This window comes from Anser brachyrhynchus (genome assembly GCF_964034855.1).
Source record: "Anser brachyrhynchus genome assembly, chromosome: Z".
Classification (NCBI taxonomy): domain Eukaryota; kingdom Metazoa; phylum Chordata; class Aves; order Anseriformes; family Anatidae; genus Anser; species Anser brachyrhynchus.
This window is the reverse complement of record NC_137697.1, coordinates 38,433,935-38,459,829: the sequence shown is the minus strand read 5'-3', so window position 1 is coordinate 38,459,829 and position 25,895 is coordinate 38,433,935. Positions and strand designations below refer to the sequence as shown.

General features: G+C 37.4%; 1 protein-coding gene across 3 annotated transcripts in view; it reads right to left on the bottom strand.

The window, feature by feature from the left end:
• Nucleotides 1-25,895, bottom strand: part of NTRK2 (neurotrophic receptor tyrosine kinase 2) — a 172,273-nt gene that overhangs the window by 73,715 nt on the left and 72,663 nt on the right. The window contains exon 12 of one of the 3 annotated variants that reach the window (XM_080574841.1): nt 17,727-17,798. The exons of the other annotated variants lie outside the window; for them this stretch is intronic. Coding sequence (XP_080430967.1) covers nt 17,727-17,798 — 72 coding nt within the window. The remainder of the gene's footprint in view (nt 1-17,726; nt 17,799-25,895) is intronic. 3 annotated transcript variants of the gene reach the window in all.

Below are 25,895 nucleotides of genomic sequence, written 5' to 3'. Positions count from 1 at the left end.
AACAAGAAAAGGAACATGCAATGCAATATCCACATCTGCTACATTCCAAATACAGTAATAAAATCCATGGGAAAATATGACATTCCCTAGGAAAAAAAAAAAAAAAAAGTAAAACTTGGGCTGAAACTGTGACACAACAGTTTCAACTGTTCAATTCTTAAATTATGTACTCTGTTTCATTACGTCCATCAAAAGACCCAGATGGTCCAGCCCAAAAAACAGAAGTTCCAAAGCAGAACACACCCTTCAAATCACAGTATTGATGTTTCCTCAAAATAGTTTGGAAAATCAGCATGTCATGCTTGGGTATTCAACCACCCAACTTTTTCTACTTAAAGTTCTGAGTAGATGAAACATTGCCTGAAATGTAAAACTTGCTGTCTTATGGCCAACAGCTGAATATGTACTCATTTGATCTGAATAAAAGCATGCCTGATTGAATGTACAAGTTAAACACACATATATTTAAATTAAATAGAAATAAAATTATCTCTCACAGTTTTGTTTTGTTTTGTTTTGTTTTGTTTTGTTTTGTTTTGTTTTGTTTTGGGGGGAGGGCAGGAAGGGAGAGAAGGTTCCTTTTTAAATAGGGTAGCCATTCAAGATGCCATAAAAAAACCGTTAGGGAGATGAGTCTTTCTGTGTATCAGAAAACAAAAGCAACAGTAAGCACATTTATAAAAACAGGTGAGGAACTCCAAGATTCACTTATTTTCCAGTACATAGCAAAATGATTAATGAAATACTAGATGTGAGCACTTTACAGAGAGTGAAAAACACGATGATAATGAATTATAAAACTTTATTGTCCTGTTAAAAATAAGTTCATCAAGTATACTGTTTTTAAGTATAGATTGTCCAAATTGTTATGGTAGTACTTGGAAATAAGACCAATGATTGTCTTTTATTTACAAGAAATATAAAACAGTTTCACTGTGAAGAATTAGAGGGGGAAAAGAGAGAGAGGGAGAGCAAAGATGTACAGCTTGCTGATGAATTACAGCAAACTATTTTTATTTTATTTTTTAGGATTCTGTAATGGTAGAAGTCATTTCTGTGCTATCTTTTGATATATATATATATTTTAATTTTATACTTTGATAACAACAGAATAACTCTCTTCCTATTTTTAAATATAAGCTAAGCCTAAGAAACAGCTAATGAAGGGCTCTGAATGAAAGCAGAAGACATTTTAAATGTGTTTGCCAAAGCCTTTGGTCTCAGCAGCACAGCAGCTCATTTCTGCTCTTACACTAGCAAATTCACTAATATCAATGAAATAGCTGAGTTAAAAAAAAAAAAAAAATGGAAAAAAATCAGGATTTCTTTTCCTGTTTTATGGACATGCCTGGGGAGTGAGCCAGACACTGCTTACATCAATGAAAAACCAAAACCATGAGAAGAAAGCCACAACCTCACCCTTTACTTTCTTGAATATCAGACAGTTCCCTGAAATCTTACATGGTAGCTCTTATCATTCCAGCCAAGGAAAAGAAGTTACAGTGAAAATGCGTATGCAACAAGGGAAGTCTCCTCCTATATTAAGCCTAATCTGCTCAGTAACGCTGGTGTGAGTTGCTGCCTCTAGGGACTACAGGAAAATTGCCCTCTTCAAAGTGAAAGCAGTTTGGCTCTAAATTGCCTGCATCTCTGCTCCAAACCTGGGCACATGTGCTTATCCACCACACTCCTTGCAGCTGCAAAAATACAGCTAATCATGGAAGCATGCTACTAAAATTTGAAGGATAATGGCATCTCCTCATCAAAATAATACACCCCATAATGAGGACTCTTTCAATCTATCTTTTTTGATGAATAGTTCAATTTCTGAAGTCGATTTCTAATATAAAATTTGAATAACTTCCAGTTAATGTTGAGGTTTGATTAAAAGGCAGTAACCTCTTTTAAAAGTCCAATCAAATAATTTACATGCTTGTGGAATTAAATAACTATATTTATTTCCAATTAATAAACCATTTGTTATTTTAACACCTCATTTAATTTGTATGTACAAAAGATACACAGAACAAATGAAAGCCAGCTTCAAAACCTTGAACATACACATTTCCATGAAAGTGGGACAATGAAATGGGCAGTGAAACATGTCAAACACACTGTACCAATATCCTCTGTGCTGCCTATCATGCTGTATTTATAGTTCTCAATACATCCAACCATCCATGAACTCCTGCTGTAGAGATCAGATGACAAAATATCACACAATGTGGGACTACATTGTAATCTAGACCACTTTACACCATCACATTAAGATGGCAAATCCCTTCAAAAGGGTATTCAAAGACCCTGCACATTTATACTGTAAGGAGAAGAGAGTTTACAGCACATCAAGAAGGAAGATGTCAAGTCTCTCAAAAAGAGAAGAGAAAGAAAGAGAGAACTTTGCAGCTGAAAATTGTAAAGAGAAGAAACCAGAGAGTGCAATGAGGAAGAAGAAAATACTAAATATGTTCAGGTAAACTTTGGGTGTTTCCTTTTGAAAGGAAAATGAACATAATATTTACTTGCCCAATTCAAGAATAAATTCAAGATTATTGCAAATGTTGAATATGCAACAGGTAAAGAAGGGCTGAATTAAAAAGGTGTCAGAAGGGGTCCTTCTTCTATTTGTCTGATAATGGCCTCCAACTTTACAAACCACTTGAACATGTTCAAAACAGCTGCATAAGAAGTTCTGTCCTTCATGCTGATGATTAACAGTCAGCATGTCATGCACAGCCAGGTCTCAGAAACAGGACCTTTGTATGAATACCGTTGTCAAGAGAGCCAGTAGAAGTGCATTGGTCATTCCTACATGGCAGGCTTCCGTAAGTCTTTTAATCTTTGAAGAACGGTGCTTAGGGGAGTGTTTGCACCATAGGAAAGAAGTGGATTTTGAGTGCTTCAGCCCACAGTCAAAAAAGAAAGAGCAATTCCTGTGAGAGCTATTTGAAGTAGAATTGTTTCCAAGTAGTTGTCCACATATTTTCTTGGCATTGTCTGCTGCCCCCAGGGATCTTGCTCCTGCTGAAATGAATGGCTCTCTTCAGTGCTGTGTGGGACAGATCCAGCTGGTACTCAAAGGCAGTGGAAAGGCTGGGGAGTGCCTTGCTACCCAAACACATTACAAATGTGTCACAGCAACCTCCATAACTCCCATCAATAAAAGACACGGTCCCCAAGCACTTTTCTGCAGGAACAGCCATCCTGAGGTCCCCCACCCCATTTGACGTGACAGGCAACTGCAGCAAGTACATTACAGACCCCAGGCTCCGCCTGGGAACAATGCACTCGTGCAATATAGACCTGGCACTTCCCCCAGATTAATGGAATGGGTTTTTTTAACAGCCTTGGTTACATGCCCTGCCCCACACCAAAACTCACCCCTAGGACTGCTCCCTCTCCAGTCTCCCAACTAATCTGCCCATCAAACTGCTTAACAGCTTATCTCAGTATTTCTCTGAATATATTAAACCTCAATTTGAAGCAAAATTGAGCACAAATCCCTTCTAGCAGAACATTAGAAATATGCTTTTATTTTAGTTTCATGTCTGGCACATTGAAAAAAATAGAAACTCTGCCTTTAAACTTTTCATAGCCGTTTTTATTGCTCAGTGAAACAATATAAAAGCTTTTTAGTAACAAATCCTCAATGTTCAGCAATTTTTACCATGTTAATGGTTCCTGCATGATTCTTAGTTTGAGTCTCACTTCATTGTAAGGAGGTCAGGAATTTGTAATTAACTGAGCCCTTTGTAAACTAACACCATTTGAGCAGATCAGAATCTCAACAGTTACAAGCAACGTCACTTAAAATCAAGCTGAAAAACAGGAGCTAGTGGGTACTATAATTTCCAATATAGAAATTTAGCTCCCTTAGCTTTAAGGCACTCTGTCTACATACTGAAAAGAAACAATTTTAAGAACACAGTCTTTTTCCATCAAGCATTAAACATCTGTATTAAGACACAATTAGTAACAAATCATGTGCTGTAATTCATAAGGATCTGTGAATATCTGCATCAAGTAATAGTGCACTGAGTGGCTAATATAAAAGATAGAATACAAAATATGTAAGAAGGATATTCTACAATATATATAAATATATATTTCACTGGTGCATAAATCAGTTGTGGTTTATTAAAGTTACCTCCATGATTATATAAAATCCAACATATTGTGTCAGTACATGCTGAAATACTTGAAGGTCAAAACTACTCCTATGTCGTAAAGATGAACTGCAAAGTGCTACAAAATAAGTTACAACAAAAATATGCAAAATTCCAAATCAATAACTGTGCACATTTATGCATATAAATATTATGAATCAGAAAGAACTACCTTTTAAAATGAGATATTTCAAAAATTATCTGCTAAATTCCAACTCTCCAAGTCTGTATTTTCCCTGCCAAAAGAAAAAGGATCAGATTCTCACCTCATTTATTTGGCAATAAATTGTGAATACATAACTCAAATAAGCTGACTTTTCCCACATAACTTAAGACTGGAATCTGTGCTACTGGGTGAAGCTCTGCTTATGATCCAACTTATATCTGATGTAACTCCACTGACTTTAGTTCAAAAATCGCAGATCTAAATGATTCTCTGTTGGTTTACATTCAGCTCAATGGCATTGGTTGTTATTTCAAAGGAGAGAGAGATCCCCGGGTAAGCAAGAAATTTGAGAATAAAATAATTAAAAGAAAGTTAAAAGAGAATCAGTATCTAAAGAGAAGGTATCTCCCTGAACTAAGATTATTTCCACATAGACATAGGGAAGAAAAAAACAGATATTCCCAAGATTTTTTTCTGAGGAACAGCAGAACACTTGTTGACATCTAACTCCAAACAGGGAGTATGATGGATGTCTTTAATAGCTGCCATCCCTTCCCAAATCACCATGGTATGTGCAGGGTGACAAAGACACTACAATTCCTAGGTCATCAGTAGACTTCCAGCTCTACCATCTTCTTTAATGTGGGGAGAAGAACACATCTTTGGGACAGATTTTGGAGAAGGAAAAAAAAAAAAAAAACATAGCAACTGCAGCTCCCCTTCCATAGCCAGTGACAAGTGAAAGAAAGTATCTCAATACATAGACCCAGAAGAATGCAAATGTGGACATATTTCTTGACTAATGACACTATTTCCAGAATTTGACCATAACAGGAAGAAAGAACTTGGATGTCAGAGACTGATGAAAACATAAGAAAAAACTCAAAGGACTGAGTCTTAAAAGGCAAAAAGAGAGTAAAAAAAAAAAGATAAAATACACACTATCGGAGAAAGAAAGGGATAGTGTATGCTTTAGAAAGCCATTGATGTTGACAACAGTGTTTCAATGGAAGAATGAAAATGGTGAAAATGGCTGAAATTAAAAAGCAAACCCACCCACAGGAAAAAAAAAAAAAAAAAAGAGAGACAAAATGTCATCTCATGTTTTATTGTTTGTTTTAAGGAATTAAAATCAAAAGCTGTGAAATGTAATCAAATCAAAATTCATAGAAATATATGTATCTATCTATTTCAGTCTTTTGCTGCTAATTTTCATAACAAACTTTCAGATAGAAAAAAACAGAAACTTCACCTTTCCTATAACGATTCCTTAAACTGAAAAGACCAAGTTATAAACTCAGGATTTCATAAGTAAATAGCACGAAAATGAGTGTCTACCATAATTCTCAAATGCATCCCTGTTCTTGCAAAATGCTTGTACCTTCACTAGTTTTTCTCATTCTAGTAAACTCTCCTCAGAGGACAGTATACTGAACAATTAAATGTACCTCTATAATGTAAACTATACAGTCTGAAAGACCAACTGTATAGTGTTGTTGTTCTTGCTATTGGTTCAGAATCAGCATTCCAGTCTACTAAAGAGTTACATTTGCCCAATCTTAAGGACTACATTGCATAATCATGGCCTATCTGAATATGTAAGTAATGGCACTTTTTCAAAACAAAAAAGCATTGATGAGCAGAATTGCCCCCTTAATCCATACAGCTTATGCTTATACTCTGCCTCTTCCTGCTAAAGTCAGTGGAACCACATGCATAAATATGATTTATATGGCCAACTCTGCAATTTAGTGCTTTAGCATTTAAGGCCATATCCAGTCATATGTCAGTATTCCCACTGAAATCAACAGATTTACACACTTAAATTGTTTGTGGAAGAGTTTTACGAGCCACTTATGCAATAAAATAAATGCAACTTTGCAGTTCACCTTTGATAAATATTATTTGTAAAAACAACATCTTTCCAGTTAAGTTCAAGCAGAAAAAAAATTGACATAGGACACAATGTAATATAATTTCATCTCAATGTCATTTTGAAGACACAGCAAGGACAAAGCAATAGAAAAGAGTGTGATAGCTTATTTCTGGACTTTCTTGAGTTTTATAGCTGCCTCAGGGCTTGGCTTCACCCCGCTCTTGCAAAAACAGCTACTGACTTGAATGTACTTCTAGAATTCTCCAAACACAACCAGTGTCTAAAAGAGAAGTCCAAGGGAGGTGGCACTTCACTGGGCAAGAACACTGTCCACTCCCTAGTGTGCAGCATACAGCTTCCACAACAAGCTCAACAGCCCCTCTCTCATCTTTTCCTTATTTCATTTACCCATCCAGTGGGATCTTATGAAATAAAACAAAACCTAAAAGAAACAAAATAAAATATGAGAAATCATGCTATGAGAAAAAGTCAGAGAAAAATTAATACAAAGTCCAAACAAATGAAAACTTGACAGTCAAGCACATAAACATTAAATGCATTTAAAGCATACATAAAATGTCAAATAAAAAGGGTTCATGAATGTATGAAAATGACAACATTAGCTCTATCTTGTGGCCAAGGATTTTGTTCATTAATTCAAAATGCATAAGGCATGTTACCCATTTGTCTTTAACACTTCCAAATGTTCATATCGAGCTGTAATATAATCAATCTAGCATTCTTCAACCAACGGCTGTAATTTGCATGGGCAGATAAACCTACTTTGCACAAAGGCCTATGGTGAACAAGCCTGGGTGCACAATTAAGTTCTCTGTCTTTGGCCTGCTCCATCAGCCAAGTGAAGACCACACCAATACCACAGAGTTACTGCAAGTGAACTACCAGGTTACTCTGTAATCTTTGTTTCATGCTTCAGGTCATGCAGATAATTTTCTCTGCCCACTCCAAACAGGTTCCTGCTCTTAATGACATCAAATAGCTCTATAATGGCTGAACAAAAAGCTGAACTGGGGGAAATATTATTTAGTTACCTTATAATCTGTTGTCTCTGAATAACAACAGGAATTTAAAAATCAACACCTAAATAAAATTGCACATTGAAGTGCAAAACCCCTCGGTAACATTCTAATATAGATGAAGGAAAAAACATATGCACCTAACCCCCAGACATTACCTTACTATCTAAGGCTAAAAACCTTAAAGAAAATCATGTTTGGCCCTGTGTGAAATAAAACTATCTGACTCTATAACATAAACACTTCCTGAAGCAGCATTGTCTTACCCAGTCTGTTGTTATCTGATGCAGTTGGGTTATTATGTACATCATTGTTCACAGTCACCATTACTTGTTCTAATGACATTTGAAAAAAAAAAACACGTGAGTTGTACTATAATCCTGCAAATGTGAACTCCATAATATATATATATATATATAGTGGTGTGGTTTTTTTTGTTTGTTTGTTTTTTAACCTTGTTTTAGTAAATTCTCAGTATTTTTAAAGAACTGAAAGCTTAAATATATCCCACAGCACTTTAACAATTCAGGGCCAGATCTTGATTTGCCTCAAGTCAATATGACTTTTGCTATCATTTTCAAGAGAAGTTGAATTTGACTGTTAGCAATTAAGTAACAATGACTAACTCATTTACATTGCATTTCTTGCTTGTTTTAACCTTGAGGCACTCCTAGTACTTCCACCCTGGAATAAGGTAACGGCACATTCAGAAGCTGAACATGCTAGTTTTGAGCCACTGCACACTTCCAAAATGGTGTGTCAAAATTCCTTTTCTCTGACAATTGATAAGATTCAGTTTAAGTAATCAACAAAAAACAAAGAGACCTGGCTAATTCACAGACATAAATATAATAAAAGTCTACTATAATGTCAAGAAAAATGCACACTTGCAAAGTTGACCTGCATGGCATATACAAATGGCAAACTCTGTCTAACAGAGTTTGAGGAAGATTGAAGATCTATCCCTTGAGGTTGTACAAAGGTGGCCATTTTTTTCTGGGCTTTTCTGAAGTATTTTTACTAAGTCACTGTAGTTAATCATTATGTCCATGGTATTTTTCTGAAGGAGGTAGGGAAGTTAAGGATTAGAGGGAAAAAGAATATCATCACAGTTTTGGCAGTATAGCACTGAAAGCTACTGCACGGCTGCTACCTTCCCTTCAAAGTTCCTAGGCCTTGCAGAATTCTCCTATGTGAAACTTTGGTTTCCTAAATCTGTGAGACTGTGTACATTCTTGAAAACTAAGTCAAAGGACAAAAATATGTATTTACATAAGCACACATATCTATGCCATACTTTTGACACCAAGGCAAATCATCGCAAATGAAAGTTTCCTCTACTTTTAGTTTGTTCCTTAGCTGGTCTGGTGCAATCACAGTGAAATCAGACTGTTGTGTTTAATTTCACTTCTGAATTTTCATTTGAGAAGTTCTTAATCGATGAACTATTACTAAGTACACAGCATTATGCAAAACACAGGTAGGCAAAAAGTCCACTTATATTCTTAACTGCATCTGTATATTAGTAACTCTTCAAGTCATCAGTGATGTTGAAAACAACTATTATGGAATGAGAGGCAGACCTAGGTCCTGAGCAGTCTGCAAGAGTCAACAAGGCCACAAAGGAGTACTACAAGTCCTGCTGAAGGCATGAGGATTAATCAGAAGAAATAAACCTCTTAAAGGAAAGAAAGGATTCATAAGTTCATGCCTCAGTCTACAAATCTGACGCAATTAAAGTGTTCATGTGCACAAACACCTACTATCTACTCTATTCTAACATAGTGTCAAAAGTAACAGGACATTCCACATAGCAATAAATTATTTTTTCCAAGCCAGAATCAGTATAACTAGAACAACTTTTCACAGGGGCTTATTCATTTACATATAGGTAGTCAAACTCCACTTCAGGTCAAATGCAATGAATGTTATCCAATGGAAACCAAGGCAAAATTTACAAACACACAGAGTTACCACATTTGTTCTAAGTGTCTAGGACATGTGTCCAAGACGTAGGAGACCAGTTGAATTCCTTTCAAGTGCCCCAACTGAAACCCTCTAAAAACAAAAGTATTCTTCCAATTTTATATATCTGGCTCTTCTATTTCTTTCACGTTTCTTACATGTTCCCTGTCCCTGACCAAAAAAAAAAAAAATCTTCTTTAGGGTGTAATGAAACAATCTAAGGAAACTGAACTAAAGTTTCAGGCTTTCATTTTGGTGTAGAAAAAAAAAATAAAGGAAAGGGGAAGGGGAAGGGGAAGGGGAAGGGGAAGGGGAAGGGGAAGGGGAAGGGGGAGGGGGAGGGGGAGGGGAAGGGGGAGGGGGAGGGGGAGGGGAGGGGGAGGGGGAGGGGGAGGGGGAGGGGGAGGGGGAGGGGGAGGGGAGGAAACGGTATTGACTTAATCCACTGAAAGACAGAAAGCAAAAAGGTGAAGTGTGTAGAAAAGAAAAGAACACAGAAATACAGAATTTGGGGGTTGGGGTAGTGGTTCTGACAGGACACAAGTGAAATATAGCAAAGAAAAAGGACCGGGGAAAAACAACAACAACAAAAAAAATGTGGAAATTGAGCAGGAGTGCTTCAAAAATGGTTCCAGGGGAAGTAAAAAAGCTACAAACCCATTAAGCAGCAGGCAATATGGACTTAATTTGTACACTGTCTCTCTGACTATTTGGAGTAATTGAGCTAACAGAAGCAAAATATTATGGGCAGTGGGTATTTAGAAGATGATTTGCTGTGTCCTAACTGTCAGCCTCTCATCTGGCTTCTCAGAGTTCAAAGGAGTCTGTTAGGTTGAGGCAAACCCTGATTTTGGCTTGAGTTGCTGTCGGGGCACTGGATTCTGAGTTTAATATTAGTGTTAAAAAACACTGTTGTTATGTAAGCTGCCACTCAGAGTTGCAGAGGAAAGTACACAGAAGAATAAAAATAAAAAAACTCAAAAGTGGAAAAGAGAAAAAAGCTATCCATCTTCCCTGTACAAAGAGTGACAGAACTTCATTCATCCTTTAAGGGAACATTATGTATCTGTCTCTCTCTCGAACATAATGAAGAAAATACAAAGTAGTTTAAAGCATAACACACTGATACTTTAGTTCAATATCAGATTACCATTCAGAGAGTTCTGAATTCATTATTAGTCTTAAAACAAATTTGTATTCATTATTAGTCCTAAAACAAACAGTGATTTTGCAATATACTATTTTGGGGACACAAAATTTAATTGCTCTCCCCCAAGAGCATGTGCTAAATAAAGGGTAGCATGGTTTATGTTATTAATATAGATCCAGCTGAGCCAACAATGAGGATTTTTTAATATATTTTTTATCCCACAATTTGCTTTCTGGAAGTATGACAGCCAACTATCTCATGAGCTTTGTAAATATGTCACTCAGATGCTAGCTGGTCTGTAACTTCCTAAGAGTTTACTCTCATTGAGAGCTGGATAAAACGCCTTTAAGACCATTTGGTTTTAGCTTTTCTATTCATTATACTAAAAATCACATGGTTCACAAAAAGAAAAGCATAACAGCAAAAAATCCATATATTTATACATACTCAACTCATTCTGAAAGAAGAACCAGTCATAAACACCTTGCTTTTTATATGCAAAGAAACCACTTCTTCCTCCTTTAACCAGCACACAATTTGAGAAGTTAATGGCATCAAAATATCTAACGCACTTCACTGTCAAATTTGGGAATATCACTGTTATGGAGATAGTCACACATCCATCAGCTCAATTTCTACCTGCCCTGAAAAACCTTGATCATGTCACAGGTCATGTTCTCTACAAGCCTTCACCTACATCAGTCGGAAAAAAAATGTTATGACATGGTCTTTTTTGAATTTCTCCACAAAGCAATAGTATAAATTTTAGTTGCCTAAGATTCTTTGTACTCTAATTGGATATGAAAAGATACATTCTGATAAGCTGTACATAAATTGGAGGTCTGCAGGCAAACTTTCTTGATCATTACAAACTTGATCTAAACTCTGCCAGAGTAAATAAAAGTTTCCTGTAATGATGACTTACCTGAATTTACAACCAAGTTTCATTTACTCATATCCCACTCTCCAAATATGCCTATAAATATCTGGAGTTGCATAAATTCAGAGATCACATATGTAAACCCAGGTGCTCAAGGGAAGGCACAAGTGAAAGAAAAGTTGTTCAATTAAAAGTTCCTATGTCTTGTTACAATTACTCTCTTCACCAAGTACATATGGTTTATCCGAAGCAGAATGTTACCTGAGGCTTTGATCCAAACAGAGTATTTTGAAAAAAAAATCCATTACTTTTACTTTTCCCATCTTGGAGGCAATCAAGAATAACATGACATATATCTCTGGTCTTTTAAAATGAACAGTGATTTATAGGGAGAAAACTCAAATTGCTGAGTGTAAATAAGAAAGTAAAGAGAGGATGTAGCTGGATTACCTAAAAAGGTGTTCTTATCAAGTATGTCAGTTTCTGATTTCAAATAGAAAATTAAATGAAATAATTAATTCCTAGTCTTATTTGCTTTCTTGGATCCGAGCCACTGCTTCAAACAGCCGCGAGGTAAATGCAGTGGCAAAATGAGGACAAAATGTCACCTCATTTTTATTGGAAAACAAGGAAAGGCTTCTGGAGAGATTTCTGTAGAATGTTTATTGCACAGAGAAGAATAGTCTTGCCTCATTAGAGTAATGCCTGTGCAGCAGCAGAAGATAAAATACTTTGAAGAAATCCATACTTTTCCTTCAGAATTTTGTATGCACTACGCTCAATACTACCTTGTGTTTCAGAGCACAGCTGTAACATAAATGTATAACACAACTTTTTCTTTATTTCTAAACACCGCTTTTACTCCATGAGACACTAAAATAGTACTTTTCACTTACATCATTAAGAGCTGTAATGATGTACCTATCTATTATTCTTTTTACCTAAAGATAAAAGCGTGAATAGAAGACAAACAAAGGAAAACCTAAAAGCTAAACATACAGAGAGGGACACACTCTATCTTACTAGAGGGCCAGGAATTCCAGAAAATGAGGATCTCAATCTCACATTAGTACTTTTTTCCAGGTAATATTTTCCAGTGACTTATTTTACTTAATAATTGGCAAAACCAGGACCAGAAGAGATTAATCAGCCTACCCCATGAAGTTGTACGTCAAGATAAAGAGTCTTGACACTCTTACTCTGTCTGCTTACAAAAATAGGAAGTCAGTATGCAATAATCACAGAATCACAGAATCATCTAGGTTGGAAGAGACCTCCAAGATCACCTAGTCCAACCTCTGACCTAACACTAACAAGTCCTCCACTAAACCATATCACTAAGCTTTAAATCTAAACGTCTTTTGAAGATCTCCAGGGATAGTGACTCAACCACTTCCCTGGGCAACCTATTCCAATGCCTAACAACCCTTTCGGAAAAGAAGTTTTTCCTAATATCCAACATAAATCTCCCCTGGCACAACATTCCCCCTCATCCTATCACTGGGCACATGAGAGAATAGATCAATCCCCACCTCACTACAGCCTCCTTTAAGGTACCTATAGAGACCGATACGGTCGCCCCTGAGCCTCCTCTTCTCCAGGCTGAACAATCCCAGCTCCCTCAGCTGCTCCTCATAAGACTTGTTCTCCAGACCCCTCACCATCTTTTTTGCCCTTCTCTGGACATGCTCGAGCACCTCGATGACCTTCTTGTAGTGAGGGGCCCAAAACTGAACACAGTACTCGAGGTGCGGCCTCACCGATATATCAATATATCATATTAACATCAGGAATATTTATAGTAAACCAAAACTTAAAGAGTGTTTGCTCTCCTTTGTAATTCTTCAAATAACTACAATGTTATGAAAAGATTTCTTTTCCTCTATCACTAGCTTTTCTACAATGTAAATCTACATAAATCTACAATTTATGCTCCACAGATAAGGATATATAGTTTGTCATTTTATGGATGCTGCCACCTGTATAAGATTTTTAAATGGGCTTAATAAAATTGGAGCCATTAACATTAGTGTTGTAGGCAGCATTCAATCTACTTAATTAATCTACTTAATTAATCTACAAGTTCATAAAATGAGTAAGGGGGTCAAACAGAATTATATGTACTTTACTAAAGGACCCTATAAAGCTGTTCTGTGTGAAATGAGTTAGGACCAAGAGATGGTAAAACTTGACTTGTCTACTCCAAATTTTAGAGCCCAAAAATATTTGGGGCTAAGATTCTTCTACATTGCCAACAAGGATCAGTTAATATTTTAATCTGTTTTTCCCTTTATCTGAATTGGAATTTTTATTTTATTTCCTTGTATGATACATTGGAAGGTGTGCTTATTTTCCAAGCAGCCAGTAGAAAATGAAACATTTGCAGTCAGCACTCTTAAGAAGAAAATACTGCATCTTTCTCAAAGAGAATCATTACCCTTATGTCTTCCAGCACAATATCTAACAGGCATCTCCTTTTACATCTCTGCTTCTGATGCTGTGGTTGCTTTGCTTGCTATTGATTAGTGACAGTCACGGACATTAAAACCTGAGGCTCAAAACACCAGTGCTCAGAGCTAGTCAGTGCATTTATTTTGCTCAGCTTTTAATTCAGGTGCAGGTTAAACTAAAAAGAGAATGTGAATAAGCAACCTTTCAGACTCAAAAACTCTGCAGAAACAGCGGCTCCCCAAAGAACCTCAGAAAATGCACATTAATAGAAACCCACTTCTCAGGAAAGGGCGTAACAATTACTATCTGCACATGTTTTAAAACATAGATGTCTGTAGGTTATTTTACACTTCATTTGCACGAAACACTGCATGCCTGAGAGATCAATCAATACATCAAGGAACATTTTCTCCAAGCTTCCTGCAAGTACTTGAAAAGTCAAAGCTGTTAAGAAAAAAGGCTGTTTATGTTATGACATCCCCTGCATTTCTGTTTAATATACTCATTGGTATGCATATAAAATACAGAAATGCTACTACACAGATGCACTTTTGACAAGTGTCAGTGTACAGCCACAAAAAAGAAAGATCAGAGAACATGAAGGACACAACATAATGATGTCTTACCCCTTTGAAAAACAGAATCAGTCAACTTCAAAACCATTGTCTGACTCTACCTGAATACTGAAGCCAACTCTACCATCACTTAAGTTTGCATAATTCCAAGGATAAATAGATATTCCACATTTTCACTACACGGCCTTTTGACTTAAACTGGCAAGGCAGGTTATATATAGAATAAGGGAAAAATGTTGCTTATTCTAGTACAGTAAGAGTTACGGAACTCTATCATGTATATTCATTTATAACGGGATTATTTTGCTTACTGTTGCCTTACAATAATTTCAACTTCTTTGATCATTACAGGCCTCAGAGTTGTTATTGAACAATTCTCCAGTTTCCTTTCTATGATATTTTAGCTTGAGACTGAAGTCTGAATGCTTCTTACAAGACATATATGCTAATCACTGGCTGCATCTAGTAAAACAGTTCTCTTTCTTTTACTCCATTAATCTCAACTATCATTTATTACCATTCAGGAACTTCCATGAGGCAGTTAATGATCTTCCTTATAAAATCTGATCTGTGCAAATGCTATTGAGAAGTAGCACGGTCAATGATTAGGATAATGGACTGAGAGCAAACAGCCAAATTCTAGCTAGCCTAGTCATTGTTTTGCTTCACGAACACTTCTACATCATTTCTGTGCATCTTTTCTTCCTTCATCCCTTGCAGACCTGAAGGCCTCAGGGCAAGAGATTACTGCCACGCTTTGATACAACCTTGGTTCAAGAATTCCACCCCACAAATCCTCTCCTGGTAGAAAAATGAAGACACAGTTCCCACAAGGAGAAAACAAATATCTTTAACTCTTATCACAAATCCTTATGCTACAGGGCAGGGAGGAGACAAACTGACAGTCGTTTTCCACTGAACCTTATGCACATTTGTCCTCCTCCAAGCATCACAGGGGCTTTGAGGGCAGAGAAGGATAACATACAGGACTGTTCCTTGTGAACCTCAGTCTGTATTTATAGCCCAGAAAAGCCATCCCGAAGTCTGGCACACATTTCTCAAGCATATACATTAAGGTCCTGCACCACTTATAATGCTACAGGAACTTTCCTGTCTCCACAGGTACCGCATTAAGTTGGAATCACACTTAAGGACGCTGCTTGTCTGTGACTGTTCAGGTCACAGGACTGTTCAGGACAGTTCCTCCCAGACACTGAAGGTGGAGAGTATTTTAAAGGAAAAACACTGCACAGCTCAGTACTACATAAAGCAGTCCGAGCCTCCTGAAGAACGGTTGCTTGGAACCAAAGTGAAAATAATGTGTTCTTACACCTGTTTGTCCTTTGTTTGCTTTGTTCTGTTCTCAGCTTTACATGGGCACAAAATGGGTCTCCATTCAAAGGAGCACTCTTCACAAGATGCAACAAAGAACAAAGGGGAGAATGGTACTGCAAGATTGTCTTGGGGAAAAAGGGAAGCTCCTACTCTTTGTATTTATAAATACTACCTCTGGCACCTTTCTGACAGAATTAAATACTTACTGTATTTACCAGGCTAATTGCACCTAAAGTAAAGCAAAAAAGCCCCATCTGAAGACTCAGCCACTTTTGTATGGGAGAAAGTAAACAGCTTTACTAACTGATACAATGTAATTATAAACTTAGTTAACATGAAATAAATTAGACATGAGTCTATAATGGTACCTTATTGCCTTAACTGCCAGCAGAGTCTATTAGCAAGTAAGTGAATAAGACTGTCTTTTTTTGATGTTCTGTTCCTGCAACTGGACCTGTCGGGTTTCTCATCCACATTCGCTACACATTGTGCTATACATGCTATATATCCTTTTTGGATCCTATTTATCTGCTACCGCTGATGCGCCATGAACCTAACTTTCCAAGCTGTGGAAACAGCAACAAAATCAGTCTTTCTGCACATGTGGACCAGCCTTGTGTCCTGCTACCCAACCAAAGAAACCCACTCCAAGAGGTATTTCTATCATAAATTTTGTAGGGAAAGGCTGGTATAAATTAGAACACAACTGACTCCACTAGAACAGAGTAATCAAGTGAATTCAGATGGGGAGCCAACACAAAAAAAAAAGATCCAAACAGCAGTTACAAGCCAAAAACTTGCTCAGGACATATCTATGTTTGTAAATAAGAAAAATAACAAAAGGCCTAAAATCTTCTTTTAGTGTGTATCTTCTTTTTTAGCCACAATTATTTCATCTATACTTAATTACAGCACCTTTTTGGCCTAAGATAAATAGAACTCTCCTAGTCAATGTCCCACTATGGCTCAAAGCATGGATCAGGAATTATTGACAATACAGAGTATGGATGAGGCCACCTTTTTGAGGGAGTATGGAGAAAAGACTCTTAAATATATGAGCATTATGTACACCTTTCCCTCTGGGCGAAAGAATACCCTCGTCCTATTTGCTTTGATGGCACATTCATAGTCTCAAATGCTGCTGTACTTTGCCACAGACGTGACGAAATTATACAGTACACACAAACTACATACTATACCTACTTTCCAGGGAGACTACGTAACAGATAATACAGAATTGAATTATTTCTGATTACCTGAAGTACAATGGAATGGAAGGGGTGAGTCAGTTACGTGAAATGCACTTGTATTGCAACCGGTTAATTAACTTTCAAAATAGTCGTACCAATTTTGTTAATGGAGGACACAAAATCTTGGTATTTGGCCTGTTCTAATTATTTAGGCTTGGTGCCATGAACCAATACTGATGGAACAGAAAACAGTTTTTGACATTATCTCTGAAAAACGTATTAACAGCTACTTGAGAGCTCTTGTGATTTTATTCTTGTCTGGACTGGAAAAGAAGACGATGATTGAAAACATGTTAGCAAACTAAAAAAAAAAAAAAAAAAAAAACCACTCATCTAAAGACACTAGTCTTAAACGTGGTATTTCGGCCTTTTCCCCAGATATAGAAGCTGGGTTTGCTTACACCAAATGGATTCTTATCAAGTTCTACTTCAAAATGTATTTCTAATGAACATAAGAAATGAAAATGAAAAATAATGATAATGAAAAAAGACAGCAAGTCGCATTCTCATCCTACTATTTAATCCATCCCAATTTATCAAATATTTCAATAGAATAAAACCTTTTTCAAGGCCTGTTAAAAATCCTGGCATTTAAACAAAAAGAATTTCCCAAATTCAGAAGGAATTCAGAACTAACGATTCATCAGTAATTCTTTACAATTTTGACTTCATGTATATTTTGTACACCAAAAATGTATAGATTATATAAATACAGGGCATATATATCCTGAAAATTAAACTCAGAACAACTGCAGTATTTTACAATCACATCTGTTCTAAGAAGAAATAATTCTGTAAATTCACTAGGTGTATGTAGAAACAATATAGTCTTTGACGTTTATAGATTAGGAGTCTAAATAGCTTTATCATCTCACCTTCATTGTCGCAGTCTTGCAACGAAAGCCATATTTGATCTACCAGACCAACTCCTTTTACTTCACCATGAACTGGAATGGAATGCATTACCATTAATGCAATTGTCAAGGGCTTGGTTTGCAATTGCCAATTCTACTATATTTTATATTCACATTTCTTCACCAATTGCATTATTTTCCATCCTACTCTGCAGCAAAATATCCACTGCATGATACTTCTAGCTGTTCCCCATTCACATTTTTCACTGTTAATGGTCTATACAATGAGAAGGACTGTCACTATTAACTGGTATTTTTTTGGACTGGATTCTACTTGACACAGCTTGTGCATGTGTTTTAGAGCATTAGAAAACTGCATAGCTTAAAAATATGTATAAAAGCACTATAGTATCATGCATTATGATCAGTAGCGAGGACATATTCCTCAGTCACTGGCCATATTCTTCTTGGTGCATATCTCTGGTCTGCAAAAATGAACATAACATTCAGATAGCTCCTACTGAAGTCAAGGGTCAATCCTTAGTCATATTGCATAGATCACATTTTTGCTTACATTTTATGGTTTTCCACTGGGGCTTTTGCTTTAGCTGGGGATCATATGCAGAACTAATCTGATTCATTAATAGCCAAGTCAGTAATTCACTGCATTAAAGAATTCTCAAAAGATCTATCACCAACTTGTTTAGTACCTGGCCCTACTCCTAGCACTGAAATTAATGTCTAACCAACTTGCATTGCCTAAAGTTTCTCTCAGGTCTGTAGTGCCAGAGGACCTGGATTTCTCTTTCTGTTCCTATAATTCAGCATAACAGGTGTTCTCTGTCTGTTATAGTCATTGGTAGCTCAAAATTCAAGCCTTTCTGTCCCAATTTTTCAGATACCTGTGCTAAGTATTCTTTGCAACATGAAAACATGTATTTCATATGCAAAGACTACACATCTGCAGCCAGTAGACCTGGACATATGTTATGAATTCAATGCAGGGACAGACATACAAAAATAAAATAAATAAATTAAAAAAAAAGGAATCACCAGCCAAATGGCAGGACTCAATTTTAATCATCCATTTAAATTATATTGCTTGAAAATTTGTGTAGTTGCACAATTATATATGCATGTATACAGAAATACCTTCCAACATGCTTCACATGAGTCACTGAACAGCTTTCTCCTTGGAAATTATATTAACTTTAAGTTACTAGTCCCACACAAAAATGCAATAGAAATAGATTTTCTATTACCAGCATTTTATGAACAGCATAAAATCAATAGGGTATGTATAAAACTGATTTGAGCGACATTAAATACGATGTCAGTAGAATGAGTAAAATGAACTATGTACATTCTTTGACTGATTAGGGATTACAACACACAGCAAATTTGGAAACATTGTGTTCAACAAGTATGATTAATTGCGTTCATAATGTTTTACAATACAGTTGACCTCTAGGAGCTCACTCCCGAAATTATTATGATACCTCAGGAGTTGTCTCTTGACTGCAGACCTTTACCCTGTCTAGATTTTCCTAAAAAGCTGAAGATTGAAGAGATGATGCCTTACATTTTATCTGCTATTTTTCAGCCAACATAAAAATTATACTGGACCAACTTTTTTGGTCCAGAGAGCAGCAACAGAAGGCCGTAGAAACATCTACTCCAATCTTGTTGCTGCAGAAAGTGCCACCATTATCTCCATGAGTTTTAATGTCCAGGTAACAGTTGCCAGATCGTGTATCAATACAGCCAACGCAGGTAGGATTCAGCTCAAAATCTGGAGGACACTCACAGATGTAACTACCAGCATTAGTGCCACTGATGCAGGTTGTGGGATCTTCACATTCATTAACATCTGTGCAGTTACCAGAATGAGCTGGATGTATTTGTAGTGGTACAGTACACTGTAGTAGTACACTGTACTACTACAGATACATCCAGCTCATTCTGATCAAGTCAACAGATCTTAAATATCACTTTCACACCACAGAATTTATTTTTTAAAAAGCAGATAATGTTTAGCAATATGATGTCTACCTGCAAACTGAAGTATATAAGGATAGGCAGCCCTGCTTGCCTCTTGACAAAGTATCAAATCCGTATTTTAGCAGCCTATTCAGAAAGCTCTAATGAGATTTCAAACAAAAGTACAATTAAGATATTCTGCTGTATTTGTGGGTGACTGTTTATGGTATTTTTTTTAAACAGGCAAGGTACGTTACAGGGAGAAAGCTTTCCACCCCCCATTAGAGGAACACTGTGGCCTTTCTTGCAATTAAAATAATGAACCTGGGACTCCCCTCAGGATTTACAACATCACTTTAGGATGTGAGGTTAGTTACTCAGTAGGTCTATTTAGTCTACACTGAACCATTTTCTAAAGAAGGAAAAAAATAATGAACTAATAATATGTTTTTAAACATACTTTTCACACGTTGTTCTGGAAAACAAATTGCCAAAATACATTACGAAGGATATCACCAATGTAGTGGAAGCACCCTTCCCCTCACATAAAGAGAAACATTATTTTCTCAAACTCAGCCCAATTTTGCAAATCTTGCAGAATCAAATACCTGAAATAAGTTATACCATTGTTTCACAGATGCACATACTTTCCTGTCCATAACACAACCATAGGGTTACTGTGGACAGGAAGAGAAGGGAAAAGCATCATTCATGACTGCCAACCGGTGTGATCCAAAGCTATTCATCAGCACAGCTCCCCTGTACTTTCATCAGAGCTGAGCCCTCTCCTGTAATAATACGGCTTTATGTCTGAGCTTGACAATGCTAAGAGTTATTGATGACAACCTCGATTACACTAGTAATTAAATCCTCCAGAACACTCATATGGCTGGGGAAGGGTTATAAGAAGGACAGAGACCAAGCAGCAGTTATGACCTTGAAAGGAAAGTATTGATCAGATTTTGCCTTGTGAAAGGAAGGAGGAAAAACTGAAACCAACCATCCTGAATCATTAATGAACACCCACTGCATGCTCCTAATTCCAGTTTTTTACATATCCAAGTAAATCTTTCTTTAGGCATCCTCAAAAATAGAGCATTTACAAACTATTCATAAAGAGAAACTGCAAATTCATTACAGACAATACGAAATACATCCAGACAACAACTCAGAAGGTGTCCTTTTTTTCTGTATGTTACACTATGTGTGCTGTATAACATATGCTACGTATGTTTTATATGTATACATATATGTGTGTGTATTTGTATTATGTTTATTACTGTGAGCAACCAAAAAATGCTATTGATTGCTGGTGCCACTACCTACGCTTTCCTCAGTACCCACTGATGTAGAATAGGATTATTCAGTCTTTGGATCTTTCCTAGAATTGAAAGGCATTTGAGCCCACTTTTTATAAGATTTTTTATAAGGAATATCCATATGGCCCTTAAAAAAGGTGTTGGTTTTGGTTTTGTTTTGCTTTGTTTTTTAAATGTTCTCCACACAATAGAATGGAATAATATTACATGAAAAATAGTGATTTATATGGCAGGAAAAATCCTTGCAACTTTATGGTCCATCCATCAGGAGCAAACTGATCCTGCGTGGGCTCCTCTCCACGGACTGCAGCTCCGGCCCGGGGCCTGCTCCTGCGGGGGCTCTCCATGGGCCGCAGCCTCCTCCAGGCCACATCCACCTGCTCCACCGGGGGCTCCTCCACGGGCTGCAGCGTGGAGATCTGCTCCGTGTGGGACCCGTGGGCTGCAGGGGGACAGCCTGCTCCACCAGGGGCCTCTCCACAGGCCGCAGGGGAACTGCTGCTACATGCCTGGAGCACCTCCTGCCCTCCTGCTGCACTGACCTTGGGAGCTGCAGGGCTGTTTCGGATGCCTGACTCTCTCAGCTGCTGTTATGCAGCAGGTTTTGTTTTTTTTTTTCCCCTTTCTTAAATCTGCTCTCTCAGAGGTGCAAACAACATTGCTTATTGGCTTGGCTCTGGCCAGAGGTTGGTTCCTTTTGGAGCCAGCTGAAACCAGCCCTTATCTGACATGGGGCAGCTGCTGTATTCTTCGCACAGAGACCACCCCTGCAGCCCGCCGCTATCAAAACCTTGCCACATAAACCTAACAGAGAAGATAAAAATTTTCACTACGTCCTCCTTCTGACTATTTCCACCTCAATACACTGTGTGATTTTTCTGCTAAGGCCTCCTTTCCTACAAGTTATCTCCATCATCTTTCATTTGGGTAGGTCCAGCTACTTACTGCAACGCAGGGGAAGCCTCCTCTTTCCTTCTTGGCTCAACTAGCAGTCCTACCGCAAATCACTCTCTATCTATTGATGTACTTCTTCAGAGAAGTAATAACTTCTGTTATTAAGGTTACAGAACTGCTTTTTTGATTTCAAAAAGCCTTTATTCAACAAATCTACCATGTTAAGAGTCTGGAAAAATATTAAGCCAAGAAATTTTTTAATGTGATCGAGCAAAGAGAACTTGAAGAGAGCCACCAAACAACTTAATGATCATTGATTATAGACATTTTCTCAGAGATAGGTACTCAGCAGAGGTAGGTACACAAACAAGGTCCAAAGATGAAAAGATTTTTCTGTTTACCACCCAACATAGGAAGGAATAAATGCAACAACTTCCTTCCCCACTGCCATGCAGCAATGCACTGGCAGAAGTCTATAGGTTGTATCTGCACAGAGGAGTGCCTAGTGCCATTTAAGACAGTGAGCTCGTGGGTGTAGGAAGTGGGCTGGTTTCAAAATGTCCATGTGATTAGTTTCTCTTTTAGCTGCCCACTTAATTACCAGCATTTACGCTTTCTAGAGATCAGATATCTTCCTTAACTTTAACCATCTAATACCCTCTTTTTCAAGAACAATATTGGAGCATTTTCAAAAGCTGAGAATTACTACTACCAGTATTAAAGTCAGGTATCTTCTATAGTAATAGGATAGCAAAACCCACTAGCGTAATACTGAAACATCAATACTTAATGATTACTGTTGTAAAATAAAATGTTAACAATTGCCTTATACAAAATATATAGGTCACTAAAACTTCAGTATTGCAAAATCACAGTCAAAAGCAGATTATATGCTTTGCCCTAAACTCTGAAATATAACAGGTCTGCTCACAATGGAAATTTATATTTTTTTATGCTAATGAACAAACATCCAAAAAAGATTAAAAGTTTACAGGTAAAGAACAGGTGAGCTGGGGAATAAGGCCACTCATTTAAGAAGGAGAGAAAGACATAAACTGTGGATTGCAATGACAGACTATACAGATCAAAAGAAAATGTGAAAACCTACACTATAACAAAACCAGAAACCCATGTATCTTCAGTCTTGCTACAAAATTGCAGTGTGACCACACAACAATTTTAGCAAGAATCTGGCAATGGACAGTTTTACACCAGAAATTACATGGTGCTACGCAGACAGAGAATTGTTCAGTTTATGTTTTCCCCCTACCATTGTCTGATCTATAAAAATATAGGCAATGAAAAATGACATGTTTCAGTATCATGAATTGGCCAGAATACAAATGCCATATCCACTGGTCTTTAGGACCTAAGAATTAATTCTTTCTGATAAAAACAGAATCTTATTCCCTTTACATTTCAAAAACACCACAAACCTTCCAACTGTTGGTTACACAGTCGTGTTCAGTCCCATGGCTCGGGCATAGACTTAATAAAAAATCAAGGAGGAATAAAATGCAGTGAGATGTTCCCTTGTCAAAAAAAGTTCACAATCTTGGCTATAACTTCCAGAGTCACTTAACATCAGAGTAGACCTCTAATGATTTTTTAGAAAACAATTGCATACCATTCTACACATTAGTCTGCAATGTACAGACCAAGGGCAAAATTCTCATTCTCCTCCATGTATGCTACAAGTGTGAGGAGTTGATCACAATGGTTATTCTGCAATAACCTGGTGCTTCCGTTTCCAACTATGGTGCTTCCCATGCTGAAAAAGCAATAGAATGTGGCAGCCAGGCTACAACAATGTAGCTGTGATTTTACTTGCAAACTTCAGTTGTGATTTTACTTGCACACACTAAAAGTCACTGTATTGCCTGAAATATCCAGAGAAAGCCTGGCCACTGACTGAATTTGTTACTGTATTCTTTGATGTGTTCACATCTGATCTTGTGACCACATGGGAGTAGCACAGGTCAGATTAAGTAAGCCTTTGCCAACAGAGGTGTCCTGGCTAGGGGCCAGGCTGACTGCCACTGTACTGTTTAGAGAGTTTTGCAGAATAATCTTTCTTATCTTACCTGCAGTGGCTGTGACATGAGAAAACTTATTTCTTGGCCCTGCCTGTCCAATTTTCAGTGCCACTGGTCTGGGCCCAGTTCATCTCAAACTGAGGTTTAATGTTTTGTTTTGTTTTGTCTTCTTTAAAGTGTGCAGGAATTCATGATCACATGGACACACAGTGGGGCAGAGCAGAAGACAGCTGACTGCAAGACACTGTTAGCTAAGGAGCAGGACATCTGCCCCAATAGAAGGACAGCTCTTTTCCCCTGGTCCCATGATATTATTCTGAAACATACATACCTTCAGGTATCACGTTTCCAATTAACAAACCAACCTCTCAACCATACAATTTCACTAATTGCTAGATCTTGATTTCAGGTTGGCAGCAGTTTGAGAGGGGAGAAAATCCAGCTTGCCAGGCTTTCACTGTGGTGCTACAGAGCTCAGAAAAGCTTCTGGCACCAGCTGGACAGTTACTGTGACTGAACTAGGTTTGGTAGCTTTTGCAAGATACCTGTAAAGGATGCATTCCCAATACTAACCTGACCTGGAACAAGCTCTTACACTGTTGTGATAGGACACATCCTCTGCCCTTTCTCTGACTGAGAACTCATCAGAGATGATACTCTCCACAGGTCTCTATTCTCCCCCTTTACTGCCTTTTCTCTTCCTTTCATTGGATAGGATTATCAGTTCTTTTCTTTCTGCATCCACTTTCCCACCTTTTTTATTCCCTCTCAATGATGTCACAGGCCACCCTTGCAAAGCCAGGTTGAGAACACCCACAACCTTCCAGATGGACAAGAACTCACACTACCCATTTCTGCCATTTTTCCTGACAATGGAAGTTAGTCCCACTTTCTGCATCATAATTAAATACTGCTTCTTCAGTCTTTACAACTTTCCCACAACTTCTGACACCCATGTTAATCCTTTCCCCCTCTTCTTTCTACTCAGGATATAATCAATCCTTCTAGTATGAAAATGAAAAAGGTTGTGATTTTTCACTTCTCTGCTTGTTTTCCCTTGGTTATACTACAATGTTAACTAAACAAACTGTTCTTTTTTTCCCCTACCAGTTTAAGAAACATACTATCTGCTCAGCATTTCTAGTCTTCTCACTTGCCCCAGAGATCTCCCCTCCTAGATTCCCTTACGCCTGTTTTCAGCTCCTCCTCTGCTCTTCTCTATCATTTCTCACTTCAAGAAGATAGGCTTTGATCTTGCCTTTCTTTTTCTTTTTCTTTTTTTTTAATAATTTCCTCTGTCCCTCAGACTACTACCTATATTTCTCATTGATCTCAGTGTAGGAACTGCAGAAGGTTCAGCTAGTCTGTTTGCGTGGTTTATCAGCCCTCTGGCAACAATCTTCCTGGTCTGGATTGAGGACCTTACTCTAGGGTAGTCCTGATCCATAACTGCATTTCTTGCTAGCCTTACCTAACATATCATTCACCTTCTGTGCTAGGAGTTTTGCATGAGCTATTTGTTCTGATTTGTTCTGCCACACATTGTATTTCTTTATAAAACAACCCTTGAATTTCTTTATAAAACAAGCCTTGAATTCCTTACAGTAAGTCTCATAAAGAAGAAAATGTAATTATTTTCATAAAATTAATGGTCAAGGTGATGCTAGGACAAAGAACCTCCAACCAACTGTACTTCTGCTGAAGACAGACTAAAATATACACAGAGAACTTCAAAACGTTATTTTGCAGAAAAGGTAAAACAAATCTGTTCAGTTTGGCTGCAGGAGTTATGCAAATTTATGCAAAATTCATTCTAATTCACTTTGTTTTTCCATCTTTAACATTTTAGATATGTTTATCAAGATTAGCAGCCTTTTTAATTAAATGAAACAACAGAAATGTGTCAGACATACGACTACATTTTAAAAGGTGAATCTTGGGCAGTGAAGCCCTGAGTTATT